Here is a 21,073-nt window from a genome sequence, read left to right as displayed (position 1 = left end):
TCTTGGAATCCCAGATGACCTCTCAGCACCCCCTTCCCAAGCCCCGCTTCATTGCACTGGAGGAGAAGGGACGAAAACCTGGGTGGGGCGCTCTTGAGAGAGAATAACCAGGTTTCCACAGATGGGCTGCTCGTGGAAGCACAAGCGAGGGGAGGAACCAAGATGCCCCCCCTGTAAAATTTAATTCCCAATTCAGCCCAGCCGCTGTCTGAAGTAGTGGCCTAGGTTCTCTCCACAACATCCATACACACAGGGAGTCGTGCAACTTCCCACAGTGCCTCAGAAAGGTCTTAAATCAGTCTGGTTGAAAACCTGTGGCTGGGCCAAGCTGTGGGGAGCCAAGTACTATGGTGGTTCCGAACGAGGCTTTAGAAGCCGGTAGACCTGCCCGGAAACGTGGCCTCTACCACCATTAGTTCCGTGAAGTTGGGCTGATGATGTCACCTCCCTCTCCTCATAAAACGGGCCAGTGGGAACACTGCCAAACCTGATGGACTCTCATCGTCGTGTGTGGAGAACAGGGCCGGGTGCCTAGGGGAGGCCGTTTTTCTTGTCATCCTTCAGGGCTGTTAATGGCTGTTAGCAGCCACGTCTACTGCCATCTTAGGACGGAACAGGTTAAGCATCAAGACTGCCAGTTCTGGGTTCTTGGATAAGATGAAACCAAGAGCTCAAACGGTTCAAACGTATCCCATCGCCTTATAGTCATTCCTAGAGATTGTGTCCAGGCGCTGAATCTTCCGAATTTGGGGGAGGGAAAAAAAATTCCCCGCACAAAATTGTTCCATTTGAAGCCCTTTTTATTTGGATACCCGCCTGGGTCCCTGGCAGGGTGGGCCTGTCCTCTGTGGGGGCAGGGGGGCACTTGGGGGGAGGATGACGGCCCTGCCCTGAGGGGGTGTCTGCGGGATGACAACAAAGGGGTATGTGCCGGTGACAGGTCACAAAGGGCAGCAGAGGATAAATAGGGCTGCGCAGGGTGCGGGCTGAGACAGAGGTTAGTCTCACCAGGACTGCAGTTCCCAGTTCGCAGTTGGCAGCCTATCAGGAAGATTAAAAAGTGAGGGACAGAGGTGAGGTGGGGGAGCCGCCGTCCAGCTCTATACCCTTGCAGAGCTTCAGTCTGAGGTCCAGGCACCCACCAGCGTCCCCGCGGTCACCCTCAGGGCCCCCCACCCTGACCCCTGTCTCCGGGAGGTTCTGAGCCAAAGCGGGGCCTGTGGCCTGTGGCCTGAGGGGCGCGGTGGGTTTGGGACCCCGCCACAGAGCCAGCCCAGTGCCGCAGGAGCGGGGCTGCACCCTCTGCCAACACAACCAGGCGGAGGAGGACAAGCTCCAGGGACCAGCCCCCAGATCAAGCCCACCCCCTGCCTGGCCCATGTCTCCATCCACTCGGCCACCCCATCACAGGGTGCACAGCGCCTCCGGGGTGGGCATGTTCGACACCGCCATGGGGAAACTCCAGCGACAGCTGCGCAGGGGAGAATACTATCTCTTAAAAAACACACCCCTGTTTGAAAGTGACTTTATTGAAATAACAAAGAAAGGGGAAGTCGTCGACGTGCACCACCGAGTCGGAATGGTGACCGTGGGCATCGCATCCACCAGCCCCGGCCTCCCGAGCCCAGATGTCATGCTGCTGGCCCGCCCGGACACCGGCTGTGAAGAGGACTCCGACCGGGGCCAGACCACCAAGGGAAAAGGCCGCAAGGCTTGGGGGACCCTGGAGCTCACCAGGCTCCTTCCCTTGAAGTTTGTGCGGATCTCCATTCATGACCGCGAGAAACAACAGCTGCGCCTCAAGTTCGCCACCGGCCGCTCCTGCTACCTGCAGCTGAGCCCCCCTCTGGATGCACGCGAAGACCTCTTCCCCTACTGGGAAAAGCTCGTTCACCTCCTGCGGCCGCCAGTGGACAGTCACAGCAGTACCTACGCCATTCCAGCGGAGGACAAGCTGGGCATGCCCCTGTGTGAACAACAGGACGGGTGGTACCCAGCAGGGGCAGATTTCCAAGGAGAAGGGCATCAGGACCAGGTCAGCGTCAGGAGCCTCCACGTGGACTCTGAGGTGGCCGGGGCCACCTCTGCAGCTTTCGCTGGCGGGGAGGAGATCTTTCAGGACCCCCCCACACCCAACAGCCTGTCGACTCTAGCTGCCCCAACAACAAAAGCTACCGGGCTCTACAGGGAGTCGGCAGCAGGGGCCAGGACCGAGGCGGGGGCCGCCGGGGAGGCCGCGGTGGCCGCGGCAGTGGCGGCCGCAGGGACAGCGGCAGAGCTCGCAGCGGGGGAGGCCCGCCTACGCCTGCCGTTCGCCGGGACCGGAGCTGCCGGCAAGCCTGCGGGAGACGCCGCTGCGGACGGGTCGGAAGGCCAGCTCCTCTCGGACGCGTCGAGCTCGGCGGGCAGTGGGGAGCCGGCGGGAAGGCCGCTCCGCAGGGAGCGGAGGGAGCGCAAGGAGCGCCGGGAGGAGCGAGCCTCCCGCAGTTCCGGCCACCGCAGGGCCGCCGAGAGCCGTCACAAGGCCCCGGGGAACAACATCACCCCGAAGGCCTCCAGCCGCTCCTTAGGCGGCCACACAGCCGCGCCGGAAGACAAGAAGGACGAGGGCCTCCGCAGCCCCGCGCGCCGCCGGCGCGCCCCCGACGACGCCGTCAGCCCCGCCCCCGACGACGCCACCAGCCACGCCCCCATCGCCGAGGAGGCCGGGACCTCCCACAAGTCGGGGCGGAGCCTCCCCGCTGGCAGCTGGGCCTCAGGCACCAAGACGCTTGGCAGGATCCGCGGGTTCCTGAGGAACCTGAGAGCCAGGCTCACTGCCTGAAGCCGGGCCTCCCCACGCGGCAGAGGCGCGTACACGTCGAAGACAGCGGAAAAGAGCGGCATGGAGGCCCTCGCCGACGCGGCGGAGAGCCGCCACGGCTGGGAGAGCGCGGGGAGCGGGACGTCTGAGCTCATGCAGACATTGACTCGAAGCCCATGAGTAAGACCCAGAGATCTCCGCAGCTGGGGACGTATCCCCGGAGACCCCATTCTAGCTCCCCTCACTGGAATATTTCATTTTTTTTTTAAAAAACGTTAGTGAATAAAAATATACCAATCTGACAATGGCCTGCTGCGTTCTGTTTGAATTTCTAGGTCCTGCAGCCCAGTAGTGACCTCACAGCGGGGCCGCCACCTAAGACCCAAGGGTCCAGTCGAGGACCGCCCCCACCTCACAGCCATGCTCAGAGCCAAAGCATCCTGCCTCAAGGCCTGTCTGGCTTGTTTCCTGGGGCCACAGCTGAAAGTCAAAGTATGGCCCAGAAAGCTCACCTCCCCCATTTCTTTCGGTTTACAAATGTTCCTAAGCCCTGAAGGTCCGTAGACGGGACAAAGAAAGAACGGGGGGACTCCCCATGTCTACAGGCTATTCAGTGGAGGGAAGAGGGGAGCAGCAGCCTCTGCTGGCAATAGACTGAGAACCTGTAAATACCCAGGGTATATACCCAGGAAAGAACTTGCCAAGGCAGCGAGAACACTTAGAGCAAAAAGGAGCCCAACACCGCAAGCAGCCCAAACTACCATCAACACAGCTGACAACAGAGTGCGATGTGAGAGAGAGAAAACGTGCAACAGTGCGCAGCGGCGTACCCTGGCCTACGATAACAACCTATTCTGTGCTACGAGGACGTGGAGATGCAACATGGCGGGTTAGGGGAGTAGGAGAAGACTACATGAACCGAGATGGGATTGGGAGAGAGACAAACCATAAGTGACTCTTAATCTCACAAAACAAACTGAGGGTTGCTGGGAGGAGGGGGGTGGGGAGAGGGGGAGGGGGGTTATGGACATTGGGGAGGGTATGTGCTATGGTGACTGCTGTGACGTGTGTAAACGTGGCGATTCACAGACCTGTACCCCTGGGGATAAAAACACATTATATGTTTATAAAAAAAATAAGAAAAAAATGTAACCTATTCCACCTATAGAATAATTCAAAAACAAGATCGAAAGTACATGTGGTACAAAAAATAAAATTAAATTAAATTAAAATTAAACTTTTAAAAGTACGCGTGGGACAAAAACAAGGGAACAGTGCACACAAAATTCAGGACAGTGTGGAAAAAGCAAGACAGGATCGCGAGGCGAAGACCGGGCTTTCAGCGCTGTTGGAAATGTTCTGTTCGGCCATCAGATCTCTGCAGTCTGAATGGTCCGAGAAACGCCGGGGCAGTTGTGATGAAATTACTGCTCCAGACATACCCAGGCCTTCCCTTACGTTTTCACTCTTATGTATGCGCAGAAGTGTTTGTCTTATGTCCGGAAGGTCTGGTCTCTTTAAACTGGGTTCTGGGTTCTTGTAATAATTTACCTACGGTAAATGTAATCTCTGTCTTACAGATAGGAGCACTGAGGCTCAGAAAAGTGAACTTGTTCCTATGGCACAGTGGAACCTTTGCAGAACAGTGACCCACTCCTTTAGGCAAAGCGTTTCCACCACTGTGTTCCCAAACTCTGCACCGAATGTACCAGATTAAGGGGAGGGAGGGATGGGAGCTGGGGGACTCCTGGTAGTGAGCCACTGCGAGCTGGCTTTTGAATTTCAGTGAGTTCACAGCCGTCAGCTGGTCTTATCTCAAGAGTGTCCAGACCACCCTGGAGCGGTGTCTGGCCCCCAGACTTCTATCCCCAGCCTCTGTGTGACCTGCCCTGCAGCCATAAACAGCCTGGGATTCCAGGGACCAGTCGGGAATCTCCCTACAATCCATTCCTCCCACCGCCACTAATTACACTTTGGTTCGGAGAAACAATTGCAAGGGGTTTCTCCTTACCAAGTCTCCCCTTCAGAGTTCAGAAAACAAATCCTTAAACTTCACGTGAGGGAGAGTAGTCGTTAGGTCCCAGCATATGTGCTTGGCCCTTCCGTGTGATGAAGAGGGGAGTCTCTTCTCTTTGTAAAGGGAAGGGTGCTGGTGGCCATGGGGCGGGGGCACGGATGAGGAAGGAAAGGAGCCAGGGACCCCCACACAGTCACCGTTTCCTCGGGCCAAACCAGGTTCACAACCCCAGAATGGAGAATTATTGGAGTGAGTCAAGTTATTCTTAAAGGATAGAACAAGAACACGCCAAAGATTAGAAACGGTTTGGCCCTGTGAGGAAAACAACCTCGGGATCATTAACCCAGAGCTTCAGAGAAGACTCGTTGCTGCGGGGAGACAGAATTAATAGTTGACTCGTAACCAGCTTTTCCCTGGACTCAAGGCAGCGAGGTTACAAAAAGATCACATCCCATTCCTTTGACCCTCTGATTCCCACACGGGCAAGTGTAGGTAAACGCCAGTCTGGAATAAAGACAATCTGCTTAGCATTTGGCTGTTGAACAGCACTTAGCCGGTTAAAGTTCTTTTTTTTTTTTTTTTTTTTAAGATTTTATTTGACAGAGAGAGATCACAAATAGGCAGAGAGGCAGGCAGAGAAAGAGGGGGGAAGCAGGCTCCCCGCTGAGGAGAGAGCCCCATGTGGGGCTCCATCCCAGGACCCTGGGATTATGTCCTGAGCCTAAGGCAGAGGCTTAACCCACTGTGCCACCCGGGTGCCCCAAAAGTTCTTTAATGATTTCAAGTTGTTCTGATATTCCCAGGTCTCCATTTGGCAGGTCAGCAAAGTGGAGTTCAGAGCATTTAAAGGACTTGCTCAAGGTGGAGGCGATGGTTCAGAGAGGGGTGAGGCAAGACCTTCCATGTATCACCGCCTGAGTGCTAGCTCGGCCTCCCGCAGGGAGCTGTGGAGGGGATGGGGAAAACAGGACAGGCTTGAGCACTCATCCCAACTCTAAATGACAGACACAAGGAGAGACGTGTGTTCAGGGCCCACGATCCATTCCGAGGAGGAGTTCCGGGGCATGGGAAGGAGTCTGAGGTCGGGGACGGGTTCACAGAGGAATCAGCAGCTTTAAGGGTGACTAGGGCTCTGCCAGGCGGAGGAAGTATGGGGAGCTCAGGGCACAGCATGGAGAGGTGCAGGTCGCAGACAAGAATGTGTGCAAAGGACAAAAACCTGAAACATCACGATGTGTTGAGCAATTACAGGCATTTCAGTACTGCCGGTTGGAGCCCAAGGGGACGTGAGGCTGGAGAATCAGGCAGCTGGATCTTGGGGCACCTGGGGTGCTGTGTGAACGTCTGGGCCCAGGGGAGCCATTGAAAGCCAGGGTGGACAGCTGGCGGCCGGGGGTCTGTCTGGAGACCGGCGATGCTCCAGGAAGCCGGGATTGTATTAATCCTGGCCAGAGAGGAAGAAACCTAATCCTGGGTGGCGTTGGGGAAACAGAAGGGGGCAGAGTCAGGACATGTTGAGAAGATGGCACAGGACAATTTTCCATCCCACATCCTGGAGGGACACGGAGCTCATGGCATAGGCTCAGCACTCATCTAAAGGAGGGAAAACAGACCAAAGGGGAAGTGCCCTTCCCCGCGGTGACTGTTGGTGGAAAGGGGATAGCAAGAAGAGAGGCTCCTGGAAGCAAGGAGGAATGTCTGAAGATATAAAACAGCTTCTCGGTGGCTAGGGGGTAAAACATCAGGATAAGGCAGCCAAAGGGAACCGGACAGGAGACGAGAGCTCCTTGAGCTGCCCCTTGTGCATCCGGGCAAGATGGATTCACACAAACCCTCCTCCACTGTACAGGTAAGTGTCGCCCAGTAGAGTCCCTTGTGGCCACATCCTGGTGCTACGGGCTATTGCTTGAATGATGGGAGCCGGGACTGACGCTAAGGGACAGTCACCCCTTCCCTTTGTCACACCACAATTGGCCTAATGCTAATCCCAGAGTTGTGAGCTGGGGTGGAGGTGGGGGGCGGGGAGTGGGTAATATCTCCCCTGCAGGCTGCATGGCTCCCAAGGCAGGGGAATGGCAGAGTGTGGAGTAGCCTTAAGACGGGGACCCTAGGAACTTGGGGGTTCCAACTCAAGGGGACAATGAGTGACCATCCAGAATAGGGGTAGGGTGGGATTAGTGTCGCGGTCTCTCTGCAGCCTGGAAGTCATTCGAGAAACAACTGTTGAGCACCTCCTCTGGGCAAGATCATTCATGTATACACACACATACCAGGAGCGCACATCAGGGCGTGGTGGCGGCCTTGGGTAGTGTATAGGAGGAGGCGTCAGAGAAGGGAAGGTCTGAGCAGAGAGATGATGGAGAACGAGGACGACCTGGGAGCTTGGGGGTCTTGGGCGATGTTTCTAGATGACAGGCAAGAACAGCGCGCCCAAGATATCATGTGTTTAGGGGATAGGGTGGGGGAGGGCAGTGGGAAGGGGGTGAGGGTGTGTTGGGAAATGAGGCTGGAAGCGGAAATGAGACCACGGCATGAAGGAGAGACCGGGAATGCTCCATAAAGCCCTGGACCCCATGATCTTCATTGCTGCAAATGGGACCTGTAATCCAGAAAGGAAGGGCACATAGAGCTGGATTTTCCTGGAGCAGAAGAGCAGGAGAACTTACAATGCGTTATGGAGGTTCATGTTTCCCACCCTCTGTAAGTGGGCGTTTTCCCACAAGTGTGCGGAGGAAATGGTACCACTCATCTTGGGGGCACCCGGACGACCCAGCCAGTTGGCTGTGGCGGCCGGGAGCCCCATGTGACACCCCAGTATGCCTTTCCCATGTTGCCGTTTGCTACATGTGCCGGGACCTGCAGAAGTCTGGGAAAGATCTTTCTAGAAATGCGCTTGCGTGCACGCAATACAGTTGGCAGCAAGGAGCCTCGGAGAAGCACCTTCCTTCGAGGGCTGGCCTCTTTCCCCCAGTTTCAGTTGCTGCTGACCACGTCGCCCCTGTTTCTTTCTCCCACGGACATCGCCATAAACCCAGCACCTTGCCATTCGCAATTTACGTGAGATTAAAGAAGGAGAAATTCAAAGTCTCCTTTTCATTAAATTTAATTTAAGTTTAGAAATTGATTAAATTTAAAGTTGTTCATAATTAAATTGAATTAATTGAATTAAAATGAATTCAATTAATGGATTAATTTAAAAGTTTTTCGTAAAACTTTTTAGAAAGTTTGAAGCAAATCCTTTGCTTCGAGAGCATGTCCTTCCTCCTGTTTTTAACATTTGAGTTTGAGAGATAACATACATACGAGAAGCCCCCCTCGTGTTCTCTACCACCCCGGGGTAACCATTGTCCTAACCTCTGACCTCGGAGACTCATTTTGCTTCTTTTTGCACTTTAGGTAAATGGAATCACATTGTATGTATTCTTTGACTCTGGTTTCTTTCCCTCAACATCATAGTCATGAGAGTGGTCCATGACTTTTGTGGCAATTATTCCTTCTCCCAGCTATATTTCATTACAGACACATACTACAATTTATTGATTCATGAAGCCATTGGTGGGTGTTGCAGTTACTTCCAGTTTGGGGCCCCTAAGAATAGCGCTGCTATGAACATTGATACGCAGATCTTTGGGTAAAAATATGCATACGTTTCTGTCAGACATATACTTCGAAATGGAACTGAATATACACAAACGTTCAGTCCTACATGCTAATTCCACGGGGACCGTGCCATTCCGCGCTCCCACCAGGAATGCGTGGGAGCTCAGCTGTTTCCACATCCTGGCCAACATGGGCTGTTGCTCATCTCTTTCCTTCTAACCAACCCGCTGGGATGGGTGCCTTTTCTCCCTTTCCCATGAAAATATACTTCTTAAACACATAATATGGTGACCTATAGGAAATGGTAACTTTGTCGTAATGCCCTGGATAGGCAAAGTTAGATGTTGGCTTCCCAATTGGTTTTGAAATCTCACACATCGCTGAGCTCTTAAAAGTCTTGTTCATCCATGTTTAAGGGTTTCTCGTGTTAAGGAAGCTCCTATTTTTATAAGCCTCTCCTACCATCCTTTTGCTTTATAACAAACTCCCCCCAAACTTTGTGACCTATAAAATGGTATCTCGTAGATTCTTCTACATCAAGATTTTGGGCAGGGCTCCACGGGGAGCGGTTTCCTCTGCTCCTCATGGTATGGAGTGAGGTGAATCAGAAGTCCGGGCTGGAGACTCAAAGAAATCCTCACTCACGTGTCTGGTGCCTTGCGGGAGATGGCTCTAAGCTGGGATTCTCCGCAGGAATGCCTACACGTGGCCTTCCTGGTGGTGGTCACGGGTGGTCAGATTGGCTTCCCTCAGAGCAAATATCTCAAGATAGCCAAGTGGAAGCTGCTGCTCCCTGAGCCTCAGAAGGCCCCCCACGGAACTGCTCCCTCATTCCACCGGCTACAAGTGAGTCCGAAGGGCAACCCAGGTTTTAAGGGAGAGAAATTGAACTTTTCCTTCTTCACAGGGCAACGACAAGACCACATTGCAAAAGGACGCGGGGGCGGCCATGGTAGTGTGGCCTTCTTGGGAAAACAAGATTTGCCACTCCCTCACCCCCCACTGTAACAAAGTCAGCCGGGCCGGCTGGACCTGAGGGGCCTGGGGTCACCGCGCCACCGCCGGGTCTCCTCCTTTCCCTCTCCTCAGCTCCCCTCTTACGTGCTTCCGTCTTCTTGATTTTCTTACCCCTTTCCTGTCCTCCCCCTTTCAGTTACTTGAACTCACAAGAACCCGCACTGGACATCTCTTGGTCCCCTTCTCCCTATCGCTCGCCACATGCCTTCAGGCTCATTGACCCCCGGGAAACAGAGAGAGTCCTGGGACACCTAGAACCCCACAGCCTGTCAGACCCAGAAGGATCTTGACTAATCCCAGATGTACTTGACATACGAGGAAGCTGAGGCCTAGAGAGGAGAGGGGCTTTCCCAAGGTCAGCGGCAGAGTTCCGGCCGGCACAGCCAAAACCTAGGCCATAGTGGGTCTCAAAGCATATCTACAACCTTTCCTTCCATTTCTGAGTTCCTGGAACTAAAGCCATCTGTTTCTGTTTCACGTCCACTCCCTCAACTTTCCGGTGTCATTGCGGCCTCTTGGCCGAGGGGCAAAATCAGAGAGGCCCCTCCCAGCCCTGGCCGGGGACCCAGCCTTCAGTGATGGACAGGGGGTCTTGTGGACGGACCAAGTCAGGCTTAGGGCAACCGGGCCCCCTCCAACCGACCGACCGGACCCAGACACAAGGGCTCCTTTCTGATGCTGAAATCCAAGAATCCTCTAAACTTGACCGGCAAGTAACAACCAGTTCAGCCAAGGCGCCCTTGCTCTATGCCTGCACACAAAGGTATCCCTAAGAGGCGAGAAATAAAAGCGGGCTGGTCTGCCACGAACGTCTTTCTGGAGACAGAGAGTAGCTTCATTCCAGGTTCAGACTCCTGTGCACAGGAATGGGAAGCTTGCTCCTCTGAACTCCTGCGCGGTTCAAGTTAACCCCTGCGACACCAGTGTCCCGATGGGGCTGCTTTGCTTGCACACCAGGGACACTTGCCAATCTCTAAAGATCCAGTGGGTGCTAGCGCCTGTTCGCCCCCGCTTGCAGGAGATAATCTGGTTTCTCTAAGGGGTGGGGGAGCATTTCTCGCATTTACCCTCCGGTTGTACGTGTAGGTGCCACCAATCAGCTGTTACGAAAACTCAAGACCGTTTTTTTTCAGCTGCCATGGACAATGAATTGGAGAGGAAGGAAGTGGGTGGTGGCTATGGCCAAAAACATTGATCCGAAAAGTAACACCGGTTATTGTTAGGGCCCGTGATCAAAGGAACGAGACTGACACAAAGCGAAAATCAAGCAAAGCTTTATTTCGCGCCATGCCACAGAAACCAAACTGACCGGTAGGTGCCCGGGCCTTGCTGGGGGCCGCCGCCCTCTTGCCCTGGGGTCCCTCCTGGAGGCTCCCTGCCTCACCCTCACTGTACCACAGGCCGCTCGCTCCCCAGTGCGAGGCCGCTCCCGACCAGGCGGCGCTGCCGGCTCCTGACCAGGCTGCTCAGGGCGGCGAGGCTCCCAGCAATGTCGTTCCTGATGCTCCCGACGAGGAAAAGGGCGCTGTCACTCTCCACAAGCCCGACACTACCACTCCTACCACTCCCCTAAGGGCTCCCAAAGGCTCCCCTAATGCCTACTCTAAGGGCTCCCTCTACCCACGCCCCTCCCGCAGCCTCACAGACCAGCCTTTAGAGAGGTGGGGGAGCCCGGCCCACACACAGGTGGCCAATGGGATTGCAACTCACCTCAGTAAATATATGCATGCCCCGCTGATTGGCCGGCTCCGTCTAGCTGGCCTGGCCCCGCCTACAGCTATGCTTAGGGGAAAGGAAAGCTCCTTTTATCAAGGGCACTAAAGGCGGCTTACTTTTCTGTCGCCGAGTTTGTGTTTCGAAACTTGAATAAAAAAAGATGAATATGTACTTACCATCAAGTTGTTTAGTTCCTCTTGTACCACAGTCCCCGGAGAGGGAAGGTTGGGAGGATCTGCGAGAATTAACGGGATGGGGGCCTCCGCCAGAATCAGACAGCAGGTTTGCCAGTGTCTTTCCCTGCGGCTGCCTCCTGCTGGGGTGGTGACGTCACACTGCAGGGCGTGGAGAGTCCACCCCCTCTCCTGACCTCATCCTTGTCCCCTTGCCTTTCCCTGACATCTGGCCAGACACCTCTTTCAGAATTGAGAGTTCTACAGGATTCTGGCCCCAGGGCATTCTGGAATGAAAACTTGCACTTTCTGCCAAGAGCTAAAATGCTATTTTCCATCTTCATCCCACGTTCTCCCCATGGGCTTTGAACAAACCCTGGAAACCCAAACCCATATGAAGCCTTTCCTCTCCGTGCATCCCATACTCTGGTTGTGGTCAGTTTCTCTGTGTTTTCATGGATCTGCCTGAAGCCGGGACTCAGAAGAAGCCAGTTTGGCCCATAGAGCATCCTTCGGTGTTCTCATACTAGCTCTAACCCCAGAAGCTTCTCAGTTTGTCTTCTCAAAAACTGCTCTCAGGAAGGAATCTGCACCGACGCTTAAAGGGTCCGCTGAGGATGAATGATTACGACAGCTACAATTTACTGAGTTCCACGATAACGCTCAACACTTCACGTGCATTATCGCGTTGAATGCTCACAGCAACTCTTACCCCATTTTACAGCTGGGGACATGGAAAGCTCAGTCACACCACTGACCTTTCTAAAGGGCTCCAAGCAGGAATGTATATGTGCACTGTGTAAGAGAGAGAGAAACTACAACATAACGTTTACCGTCGTACCCACTCTCGAGAGAGTGAAACTCAGTACATTCACAGTGCGGTGAGACCATCCCCACTATCTAGTTCCAGACTTTTCATGCCCACCAAGTAAATCCTGTTCCTGTTCATTAAGCAGTCGCTCCCTACACTCCCCTCCCTCCAGCCCTAGTCAACCTCAAATCTAACATCTATCTATGGATTTGCCTCTTCTGGAACATTTCGTCGAAATGAAATCGTTCAGCATGTGGCTTTTTGCATCCGGCTTCTTGTACTTAGCATCCTACTTTCAGGATTCATCCCTGTTGGAGCACGTAGCACTTCCTCATTTCTTTTTGCAGCCGAATGACATCCCACTGTAGGGATAGACCACCTCGAATTTGTCCTTTCCCCTGTTGATGCACTCGTGTGTGCATTTGAACAGAAAGGCCTTTATTTTCAAGGAATGAATCCCAAATGTCGGATTTCGGGCATAACATCAAACCGGGAGATACGAGAGTTGGGAGCAGATAATCTTTCTAGAACTTTCAAGCAACAGTTCAGAAATCACTCACTCTGGGGCTAGCTGTGTGGGAGGGGCAGGAAGGCAGGACGTACGTACAAGGGCACATGCTCCCCACAGGCGTTGCTGCTTCCAAAGCACACCTGTTGCCCCAGGAGGCTGCTTGGCAAACTCTTGGAATCCCAGATGACCTCTCAGCACCCCCTTCCCAAGCCCCGCTTCATTGCACTGGAGGAGAAGGGACGAAAACCTGGGTGGGGCGCTCTTGAGAGAGAATAACCAGGTTTCCACAGATGGGCTGCTCGTGGAAGCACAAGCGAGGGGAGGAACCAAGATGCCCCCCCTGTAAAATTTAATTCCCAATTCAGCCCAGCCGCTGTCTGAAGTAGTGGCCTAGGTTCTCTCCACAACATCCATACACACAGGGAGTCGTGCAACTTCCCACAGTGCCTCAGAAAGGTCTTAAATCAGTCTGGTTGAAAACCTGTGGCTGGGCCAAGCTGTGGGGAGCCAAGTACTATGGTGGTTCCGAACGAGGCTTTAGAAGCCGGTAGACCTGCCCGGAAACGTGGCCTCTACCACCATTAGTTCCGTGAAGTTGGGCTGATGATGTCACCTCCCTCTCCTCATAAAACGGGCCAGTGGGAACACTGCCAAACCTGATGGACTCTCATCGTCGTGTGTGGAGAACAGGGCCGGGTGCCTAGGGGAGGCCGTTTTTCTTGTCATCCTTCAGGGCTGTTAATGGCTGTTAGCAGCCACGTCTACTGCCATCTTAGGACGGAACAGGTTAAGCATCAAGACTGCCAGTTCTGGGTTCTTGGATAAGATGAAACCAAGAGCTCAAACGGTTCAAACGTATCCCATCGCCTTATAGTCATTCCTAGAGATTGTGTCCAGGCGCTGAATCTTCCGAATTTGGGGGAGGGAAAAAAAATTCCCCGCACAAAATTGTTCCATTTGAAGCCCTTTTTATTTGGATACCCGCCTGGGTCCCTGGCAGGGTGGGCCTGTCCTCTGTGGGGGCAGGGGGGCACTTGGGGGGAGGATGACGGCCCTGCCCTGAGGGGGTGTCTGCGGGATGACAACAAAGGGGTATGTGCCGGTGACAGGTCACAAAGGGCAGCAGAGGATAAATAGGGCTGCGCAGGGTGCGGGCTGAGACAGAGGTTAGTCTCACCAGGACTGCAGTTCCCAGTTCGCAGTTGGCAGCCTATCAGGAAGATTAAAAAGTGAGGGACAGAGGTGAGGTGGGGGAGCCGCCGTCCAGCTCTATACCCTTGCAGAGCTTCAGTCTGAGGTCCAGGCACCCACCAGCGTCCCCGCGGTCACCCTCAGGGCCCCCCACCCTGACCCCTGTCTCCGGGAGGTTCTGAGCCAAAGCGGGGCCTGTGGCCTGTGGCCTGAGGGGCGCGGTGGGTTTGGGACCCCGCCACAGAGCCAGCCCAGTGCCGCAGGAGCGGGGCTGCACCCTCTGCCAACACAACCAGGCGGAGGAGGACAAGCTCCAGGGACCAGCCCCCAGATCAAGCCCACCCCCTGCCTGGCCCATGTCTCCATCCACTCGGCCACCCCATCACAGGGTGCACAGCGCCTCCGGGGTGGGCATGTTCGACACCGCCATGGGGAAACTCCAGCGACAGCTGCGCAGGGGAGAATACTATCTCTTAAAAAACACACCCCTGTTTGAAAGTGACTTTATTGAAATAACAAAGAAAGGGGAAGTCGTCGACGTGCACCACCGAGTCGGAATGGTGACCGTGGGCATCGCATCCACCAGCCCCGGCCTCCCGAGCCCAGATGTCATGCTGCTGGCCCGCCCGGACACCGGCTGTGAAGAGGACTCCGACCGGGGCCAGACCACCAAGGGAAAAGGCCGCAAGGCTTGGGGGACCCTGGAGCTCACCAGGCTCCTTCCCTTGAAGTTTGTGCGGATCTCCATTCATGACCGCGAGAAACAACAGCTGCGCCTCAAGTTCGCCACCGGCCGCTCCTGCTACCTGCAGCTGAGCCCCGCTCTGGATGCACGCGAAGACCTCTTCCCCTACTGGGAAAAGCTCGTTCACCTCCTGCGGCCGCCAGTGGACAGTCACAGCAGTACCTACGCCATTCCAGCGGAGGACAAGCTGGGCATGCCCCTGTGTGAACAACAGGACGGGTGGTACCCAGCAGGGGCAGATTTCCAAGGAGAAGGGCATCAGGACCAGGTCAGCGTCAGGAGCCTCCACGTGGACTCTGAGGTGGCCGGGGCCACCTCTGCAGCTTTCGCTGGCGGGGAGGAGATCTTTCAGGACCCCCCCACACCCAACAGCCTGTCGACTCTAGCTGCCCCAACAACAAAAGCTACCGGGCTCTACAGGGAGTCGGCAGCAGGGGCCAGGACCGAGGCGGGGGCCGCCGGGGAGGCCGCGGTGGCCGCGGCAGTGGCGGCCGCAGGGACAGCGGCAGAGCTCGCAGCGGGGGAGGCCCGCCTACGCCTGCCGTTCGCCGGGACCGGAGCTGCCGGCAAGCCTGCGGGAGACGCCGCTGCGGACGGGTCGGAAGGCCAGCTCCTCTCGGACGCGTCGAGCTCGGCGGGCAGTGGGGAGCCGGCGGGAAGGCCGCTCCGCAGGGAGCGGAGGGAGCGCAAGGAGCGCCGGGAGGAGCGAGCCTCCCGCAGTTCCGGCCACCGCAGGGCCGCCGAGAGCCGTCACAAGGCCCCGGGGAACAACATCACCCCGAAGGCCTCCAGCCGCTCCTTAGGCGGCCACACAGCCGCGCCGGAAGACAAGAAGGACGAGGGCCTCCGCAGCCCCGCGCGCCGCAGGCGCGCCCCCGACGACGCCGTCAGCCCCGCCCCCGACGACGCCACCAGCCACGCCCCCATCGCCGAGGAGGCCGGGACCTCCCACAAGTCGGGGCGGAGCCTCCCCGCTGGCAGCTGGGCCTCAGGCACCAAGACGCTTGGCAGGATCCGCGGGTTCCTGAGGAACCTGAGAGCCAGGCTCACTGCCTGAAGCCGGGCCTCCCCACGCGGCAGAGGCGCGTACACGTCGAAGACAGCGGAAAAGAGCGGCATGGAGGCCCTCGCCGACGCGGCGGAGAGCCGCCACGGCTGGGAGAGCGCGGGGAGCGGGACGTCTGAGCTCATGCAGACATTGACTCGAAGCCCATGAGTAAGACCCAGAGATCTCCGCAGCTGGGGACGTATCCCCGGAGACCCCATTCTAGCTCCCCTCACTGGAATATTTCATTTTTTTTTTAAAAAACGTTAGTGAATAAAAATATACCAATCTGACAATGGCCTGCTGCGTTCTGTTTGAATTTCTAGGTCCTGCAGCCCAGTAGTGACCTCACAGCGGGGCCGCCACCTAAGACCCAAGGGTCCAGTCGAGGACCGCCCCCACCTCACAGCCATGCTCAGAGCCAAAGCATCCTGCCTCAAGGCCTGTCTGGCTTGTTTCCTGGGGCCACAGCTGAAAGTCAAAGTATGGCCCAGAAAGCTCACCTCCCCCATTTCGTTCGGTTTACAAATGTTCCTAAGCCCTGAAGGTCCGTAGACGGGACAAAGAAAGAACGGGGGGACTCCCCATGTCTACAGGCTATTCAGTGGAGGGAAGAGGGGAGCAGCAGCCTCTGCTGGCAATAGACTGAGAACCTGTAAATACCCAGGGTATATACCCAGGAAAGAACTTGCCAAGGCAGCGAGAACACTTAGAGCAAAAAGGAGCCCAACACCGCAAGCAGCCCAAACTACCATCAACACAGCTGACAACAGAGTGCGATGTGAGAGAGAGAAAACGTGCAACAGTGCGCAGCGGCGTACCCTGGCCTACGATAACAACCTATTCTGTGCTACGAGGACGTGGAGATGCAACATGGCGGGTTAGGGGAGTAGGAGAAGACTACATGAACCGAGATGGGATTGGGAGAGAGACAAACCATAAGTGACTCTTAATCTCACAAAACAAACTGAGGGTTGCTGGGAGGAGGGGGGTGGGGAGAGGGGGAGGGGGGTTATGGACATTGGGGAGGGTATGTGCTATGGTGACTGCTGTGACGTGTGTAAACGTGGCGATTCACAGACCTGTACCCCTGGGGATAAAAACACATTATATGTTTATAAAAAAAATAAGAAAAAAATGTAACCTATTCCACCTATAGAATAATTCAAAAACAAGATCGAAAGTACATGTGGTACAAAAAATAAAATTAAATTAAATTAAAATTAAACTTTTAAAAGTACGCGTGGGACAAAAACAAGGGAACAGTGCACACAAAATTCAGGACAGTGTGGAAAAAGCAAGACAGGATCGCGAGGCGAAGACCGGGCTTTCAGCGCTGTTGGAAATGTTCTGTTCGGCCATCAGATCTCTGCAGTCTGAATGGTCCGAGAAACGCCGGGGCAGTTGTGATGAAATTACTGCTCCAGACATACCCAGGCCTTCCCTTACGTTTTCACTCTTATGTATGCGCAGAAGTGTTTGTCTTATGTCCGGAAGGTCTGGTCTCTTTAAACTGGGTTCTGGGTTCTTGTAATAATTTACCTACGGTAAATGTAATCTCTGTCTTACAGATAGGAGCACTGAGGCTCAGAAAAGTGAACTTGTTCCTATGGCACAGTGGAACCTTTGCAGAACAGTGACCCACTCCTTTAGGCAAAGCGTTTCCACCACTGTGTTCCCAAACTCTGCACCGAATGTACCAGATTAAGGGGAGGGAGGGATGGGAGCTGGGGGACTCCTGGTAGTGAGCCACTGCGAGCTGGCTTTTGAATTTCAGTGAGTTCACAGCCGTCAGCTGGTCTTATCTCAAGAGTGTCCAGACCACCCTGGAGCGGTGTCTGGCCCCCAGACTTCTATCCCCAGCCTCTGTGTGACCTGCCCTGCAGCCATAAACAGCCTGGGATTCCAGGGACCAGTCGGGAATCTCCCTACAATCCATTCCTCCCACCGCCACTAATTACACTTTGGTACGGAGAAACAATTGCAAGGGGTTTCTCCTTACCAAGTCTCCCCTTCAGAGTTCAGAAAACAAATCCTTAAACTTCACGTGAGGGAGAGTAGTCGTTAGGTCCCAGCATATGTGCTTGGCCCTTCCGTGTGATGAAGAGGGGAGTCTCTTCTCTTTGTAAAGGGAAGGGTGCTGGTGGCCATGGGGCGGGGGCACGGATGAGGAAGGAAAGGAGCCAGGGACCCCCACACAGTCACCGTTTCCTCGGGCCAAACCAGGTTCACAACCCCAGAATGGAGAATTATTGGAGTGAGTCAAGTTATTCTTAAAGGATAGAACAAGAACACGCCAAAGATTAGAAACGGTTTGGCCCTGTGAGGAAAACAACCTCGGGATCATTAACCCAGAGCTTCAGAGAAGACTCGTTGCTGCGGGGAGACAGAATTAATAGTTGACTCGTAACCAGCTTTTCCCTGGACTCAAGGCAGCGAGGTTACAAAAAGATCACATCCCATTCCTTTGACCCTCTGATTCCCACACGGGCAAGTGTAGGTAAACGCCAGTCTGGAATAAAGACAATCTGCTTAGCATTTAGCTGTTGAACAGCACTTAGCCGGTTAAAGTTCTTTTTTTTTTTTTTTTTTTAAGATTTTATTTGACAGAGAGAGATCACAAATAGGCAGAGAGGCAGGCAGAGAAAGAGGGGGGAAGCAGGCTCCCCGCTGAGGAGAGAGCCCCATGTGGGGCTCCATCCCAGGACCCTGGGATTATGTCCTGAGCCTAAGGCAGAGGCTTAACCCACTGTGCCACCCGGGTGCCCCAAAAGTTCTTTAATGATTTCAAGTTGTTCTGATATTCCCAGGTCTCCATTTGGCAGGTCAGCAAAGTGGAGTTCAGAGCATTTAAAGGACTTGCTCAAGGTGGAGGCGATGGTTCAGAGAGGGGTGAGGCAAGACCTTCCATGTATCACCGCCTGAGTGCTAGCTCGGCCTCCCGCAGGGAGCTGTGGAGGGGATGGGGAAAACAGGACAGGCTTGAGCACTCATCCCAACTCTAAATGACAGACACAAGGAGAGACGTGTGTTCAGGGCCCACGATCCATTCCGAGGAGGAGTTCCGGGGCATGGGAAGGAGTCTGAGGTCGGGGACGGGTTCACAGAGGAATCAGCAGCTTTAAGGGTGACTAGGGCTCTGCCAGGCGGAGGAAGTATGGGGAGCTCAGGGCACAGCATGGAGAGGTGCAGGTCGCAGACAAGAATGTGTGCAAAGGACAAAAACCTGAAACATCACGATGTGTTGAGCAATTACAGGCATTTCAGTACTGCCGGTTGGAGCCCAAGGGGACGTGAGGCTGGAGAATCAGGCAGCTGGATCTTGGGGCACCTGGGGTGCTGTGTGAACGTCTGGGCCCAGGGGAGCCATTGAAAGCCAGGGTGGACAGCTGGCGGCCGGGGGTCTGTCTGGAGACCGGCGATGCTCCAGGAAGCCGGGATTGTATTAATCCTGGCCAGAGAGGAAGAAACCTAATCCTGGGTGGCGTTGGGGAAACAGAAGGGGGCAGAGTCAGGACATGTTGAGAAGATGGCACAGGACAATTTTCCATCCCACATCCTGGAGGGACACGGAGCTCATGGCATAGGCTCAGCACTCATCTAAAGGAGGGAAAACAGACCAAAGGGGAAGTGCCCTTCCCCGCGGTGACTGTTGGTGGAAAGGGGATAGCAAGAAGAGAGGCTCCTGGAAGCAAGGAGGAATGTCTGAAGATATAAAACAGCTTCTCGGTGGCTAGGGGGTAAAACATCAGGATAAGGCAGCCAAAGGGAACCGGACAGGAGACGAGAGCTCCTTGAGCTGCCCCTTGTGCATCCGGGCAAGATGGATTCACACAAACCCTCCTCCACTGTACAGGTAAGTGTCGCCCAGTAGAGTCCCTTGTGGCCACATCCTGGTGCTACGGGCTATTGCTTGAATGATGGGAGCCGGGACTGACGCTAAGGGACAGTCACCCCTTCCCTTTGTCACACCACAATTGGCCTAATGCTAATCCCAGAGTTGTGAGCTGGGGTGGGGGTGGGGGGCGGGGAGTGGGTAATATCTCCCCTGCAGGCTGCATGGCTCCCAAGGCAGGGGAATGGCAGAGTGTGGAGTAGCCTTAAGACGGGGACCCTAGGAACTTGGGGGTTCCAACTCAAGGGGACAATGAGTGACCATCCAGAATAGGGGTAGGGTGGGATTAGTGTCGCGGTCTCTCTGCAGCCTGGAAGTCATTCGAGAAACAACTGTTGAGCACCTCCTCTGGGCAAGATCATTCATGTATACACACACATACCAGGAGCGCACATCAGGGCGTGGTGGCGGCCTTGGGTAGTGTATAGGAGGAGGCGTCAGAGAAGGGAAGGTCTGAGCAGAGAGATGATGGAGAACGAGGACGACCTGGGAGCTTGGGGGTCTTGGGCGATGTTTCTAGATGACAGGCAAGAACAGCGCGCCCAAGATATCATGTGTTTAGGGGATAGGGTGGGGGAGGGCAGTGGGAAGGGGGTGAGGGTGTGTTGGGAAATGAGGCTGGAAGCGGAAATGAGACCACGGCATGAAGGAGAGACCGGGAATGCTCCATAAAGCCCTGGACCCCATGATCTTCATTGCTGCAAATGGGACCTGTAATCCAGAAAGGAAGGGCACATAGAGCTGGATTTTCCTGGAGCAGAAGAGCAGGAGAACTTACAATGCGTTATGGAGGTTCATGTTTCCCACCCTCTGTAAGTGGGCGTTTTCCCACAAGTGTGCGGAGGAAATGGTACCACTCATCTTGGGGGCACCCGGACGACCCAGCCAGTTGGCTGTGGCGGCCGGGAGCCCCATGTGACACCCCAGTATGCCTTTCCCATGTTGCCGTTTGCTACATGTGCCGGGACCTGCAGAAGTCTGGGAAAGATCTTTCTAGAAATGCGCTTGCGTGCACGCAATACAGTTGGCAGCAAGGAGCCTCGGAGAAGCACCTTCCTTCGAGGGCTGGCCTCTTTCCCCCAGTTTCAGTTGCTGCTGACCACGTCGCCCCTGTTTCTTTCTCCCACGGACATCGCCATAAACCCAGCACCTTGCCATTCGCAATTTACGTGAGATTAAAGAAGGAGAAATTCAAAGTCTCCTTTTCATTAAATTTAATTTAAGTTTAGAAATTGATTAAATTTAAAGTTGTTCATAATTAAATTGAATTAATTGAATTAAAATGAATTCAATTAATGGATTAATTTAAAAGTTTTTCGTAAAACTTTTTAGAAAGTTTGAAGCAAATCCTTTGCTTCGAGAGCATGTCCTTCCTCCTGTTTTTAACATTTGAGTTTGAGAGATAACATACATACGAGAAGCCCCCCTCGTGTTCTCTACCACCCCGGGGTAACCATTGTCCTAACCTCTGACCTCGGAGACTCATTTTGCTTCTTTTTGCACTTTAGGTAAATGGAATCACATTGTATGTATTCTTTGACTCTGGTTT

The 21,073-nt window shown here is 54.5% G+C and overlaps 2 protein-coding genes across 3 annotated transcripts; both read left to right on the top strand.

Annotated features, from left to right (window-relative positions):
• Positions 1-1,210: 1,210 nt before the first annotated feature.
• On the top strand, positions 1,211-3,352 carry LOC123928003 (protein FAM71A-like). Its single transcript, XM_045983007.1, has 2 exons — positions 1,211-2,983; positions 3,139-3,352. Exon 1 carries the CDS (start codon positions 1,379-1,381, stop codon positions 2,822-2,824), a length of 1,446 nt encoding a protein of 481 aa, XP_045838963.1. The 5' UTR covers positions 1,211-1,378; the 3' UTR covers positions 2,825-2,983; positions 3,139-3,352.
• A 10,675-nt stretch (positions 3,353-14,027) lies between these two features.
• On the top strand, positions 14,028-16,005 carry LOC123928479 (protein FAM71A-like). Of its 2 annotated transcripts, XR_006815716.1 has the most exons (2): positions 14,028-15,800; positions 15,956-16,005. XR_006815716.1 is itself a non-coding variant. In XM_045983690.1 (1 exon), exon 1 carries the CDS (start codon positions 14,196-14,198, stop codon positions 15,639-15,641), a length of 1,446 nt encoding a protein of 481 aa, XP_045839646.1. In that variant the 5' UTR covers positions 14,028-14,195; the 3' UTR covers positions 15,642-15,884. The 2 variants fall into 2 exon arrangements, 1 of the variants encoding a protein (XP_045839646.1); XM_045983690.1 differs by lacking the exon at positions 15,956-16,005 and having other exon boundaries at positions 14,028-15,884.
• Positions 16,006-21,073: the final 5,068 nt, after the last annotated feature.

The sequence above is a fragment of the Meles meles genome, chromosome 17 (genome assembly GCF_922984935.1).
Source record: "Meles meles chromosome 17, mMelMel3.1 paternal haplotype, whole genome shotgun sequence".
Lineage (NCBI taxonomy): Eukaryota > Metazoa > Chordata > Mammalia > Carnivora > Mustelidae > Meles > Meles meles.
This window is presented reverse-complemented; position numbering and strand designations above follow the sequence as displayed.

Coding starts and splice junctions, on each gene's coding strand:
- LOC123928003 (XM_045983007.1), top strand. CDS start 1,379: ATGTCTCCATCCACTCGGCCACCCCATCACAGGGTGCACAGCGCCTCC.
- LOC123928479 (XM_045983690.1), top strand. CDS start 14,196: ATGTCTCCATCCACTCGGCCACCCCATCACAGGGTGCACAGCGCCTCC.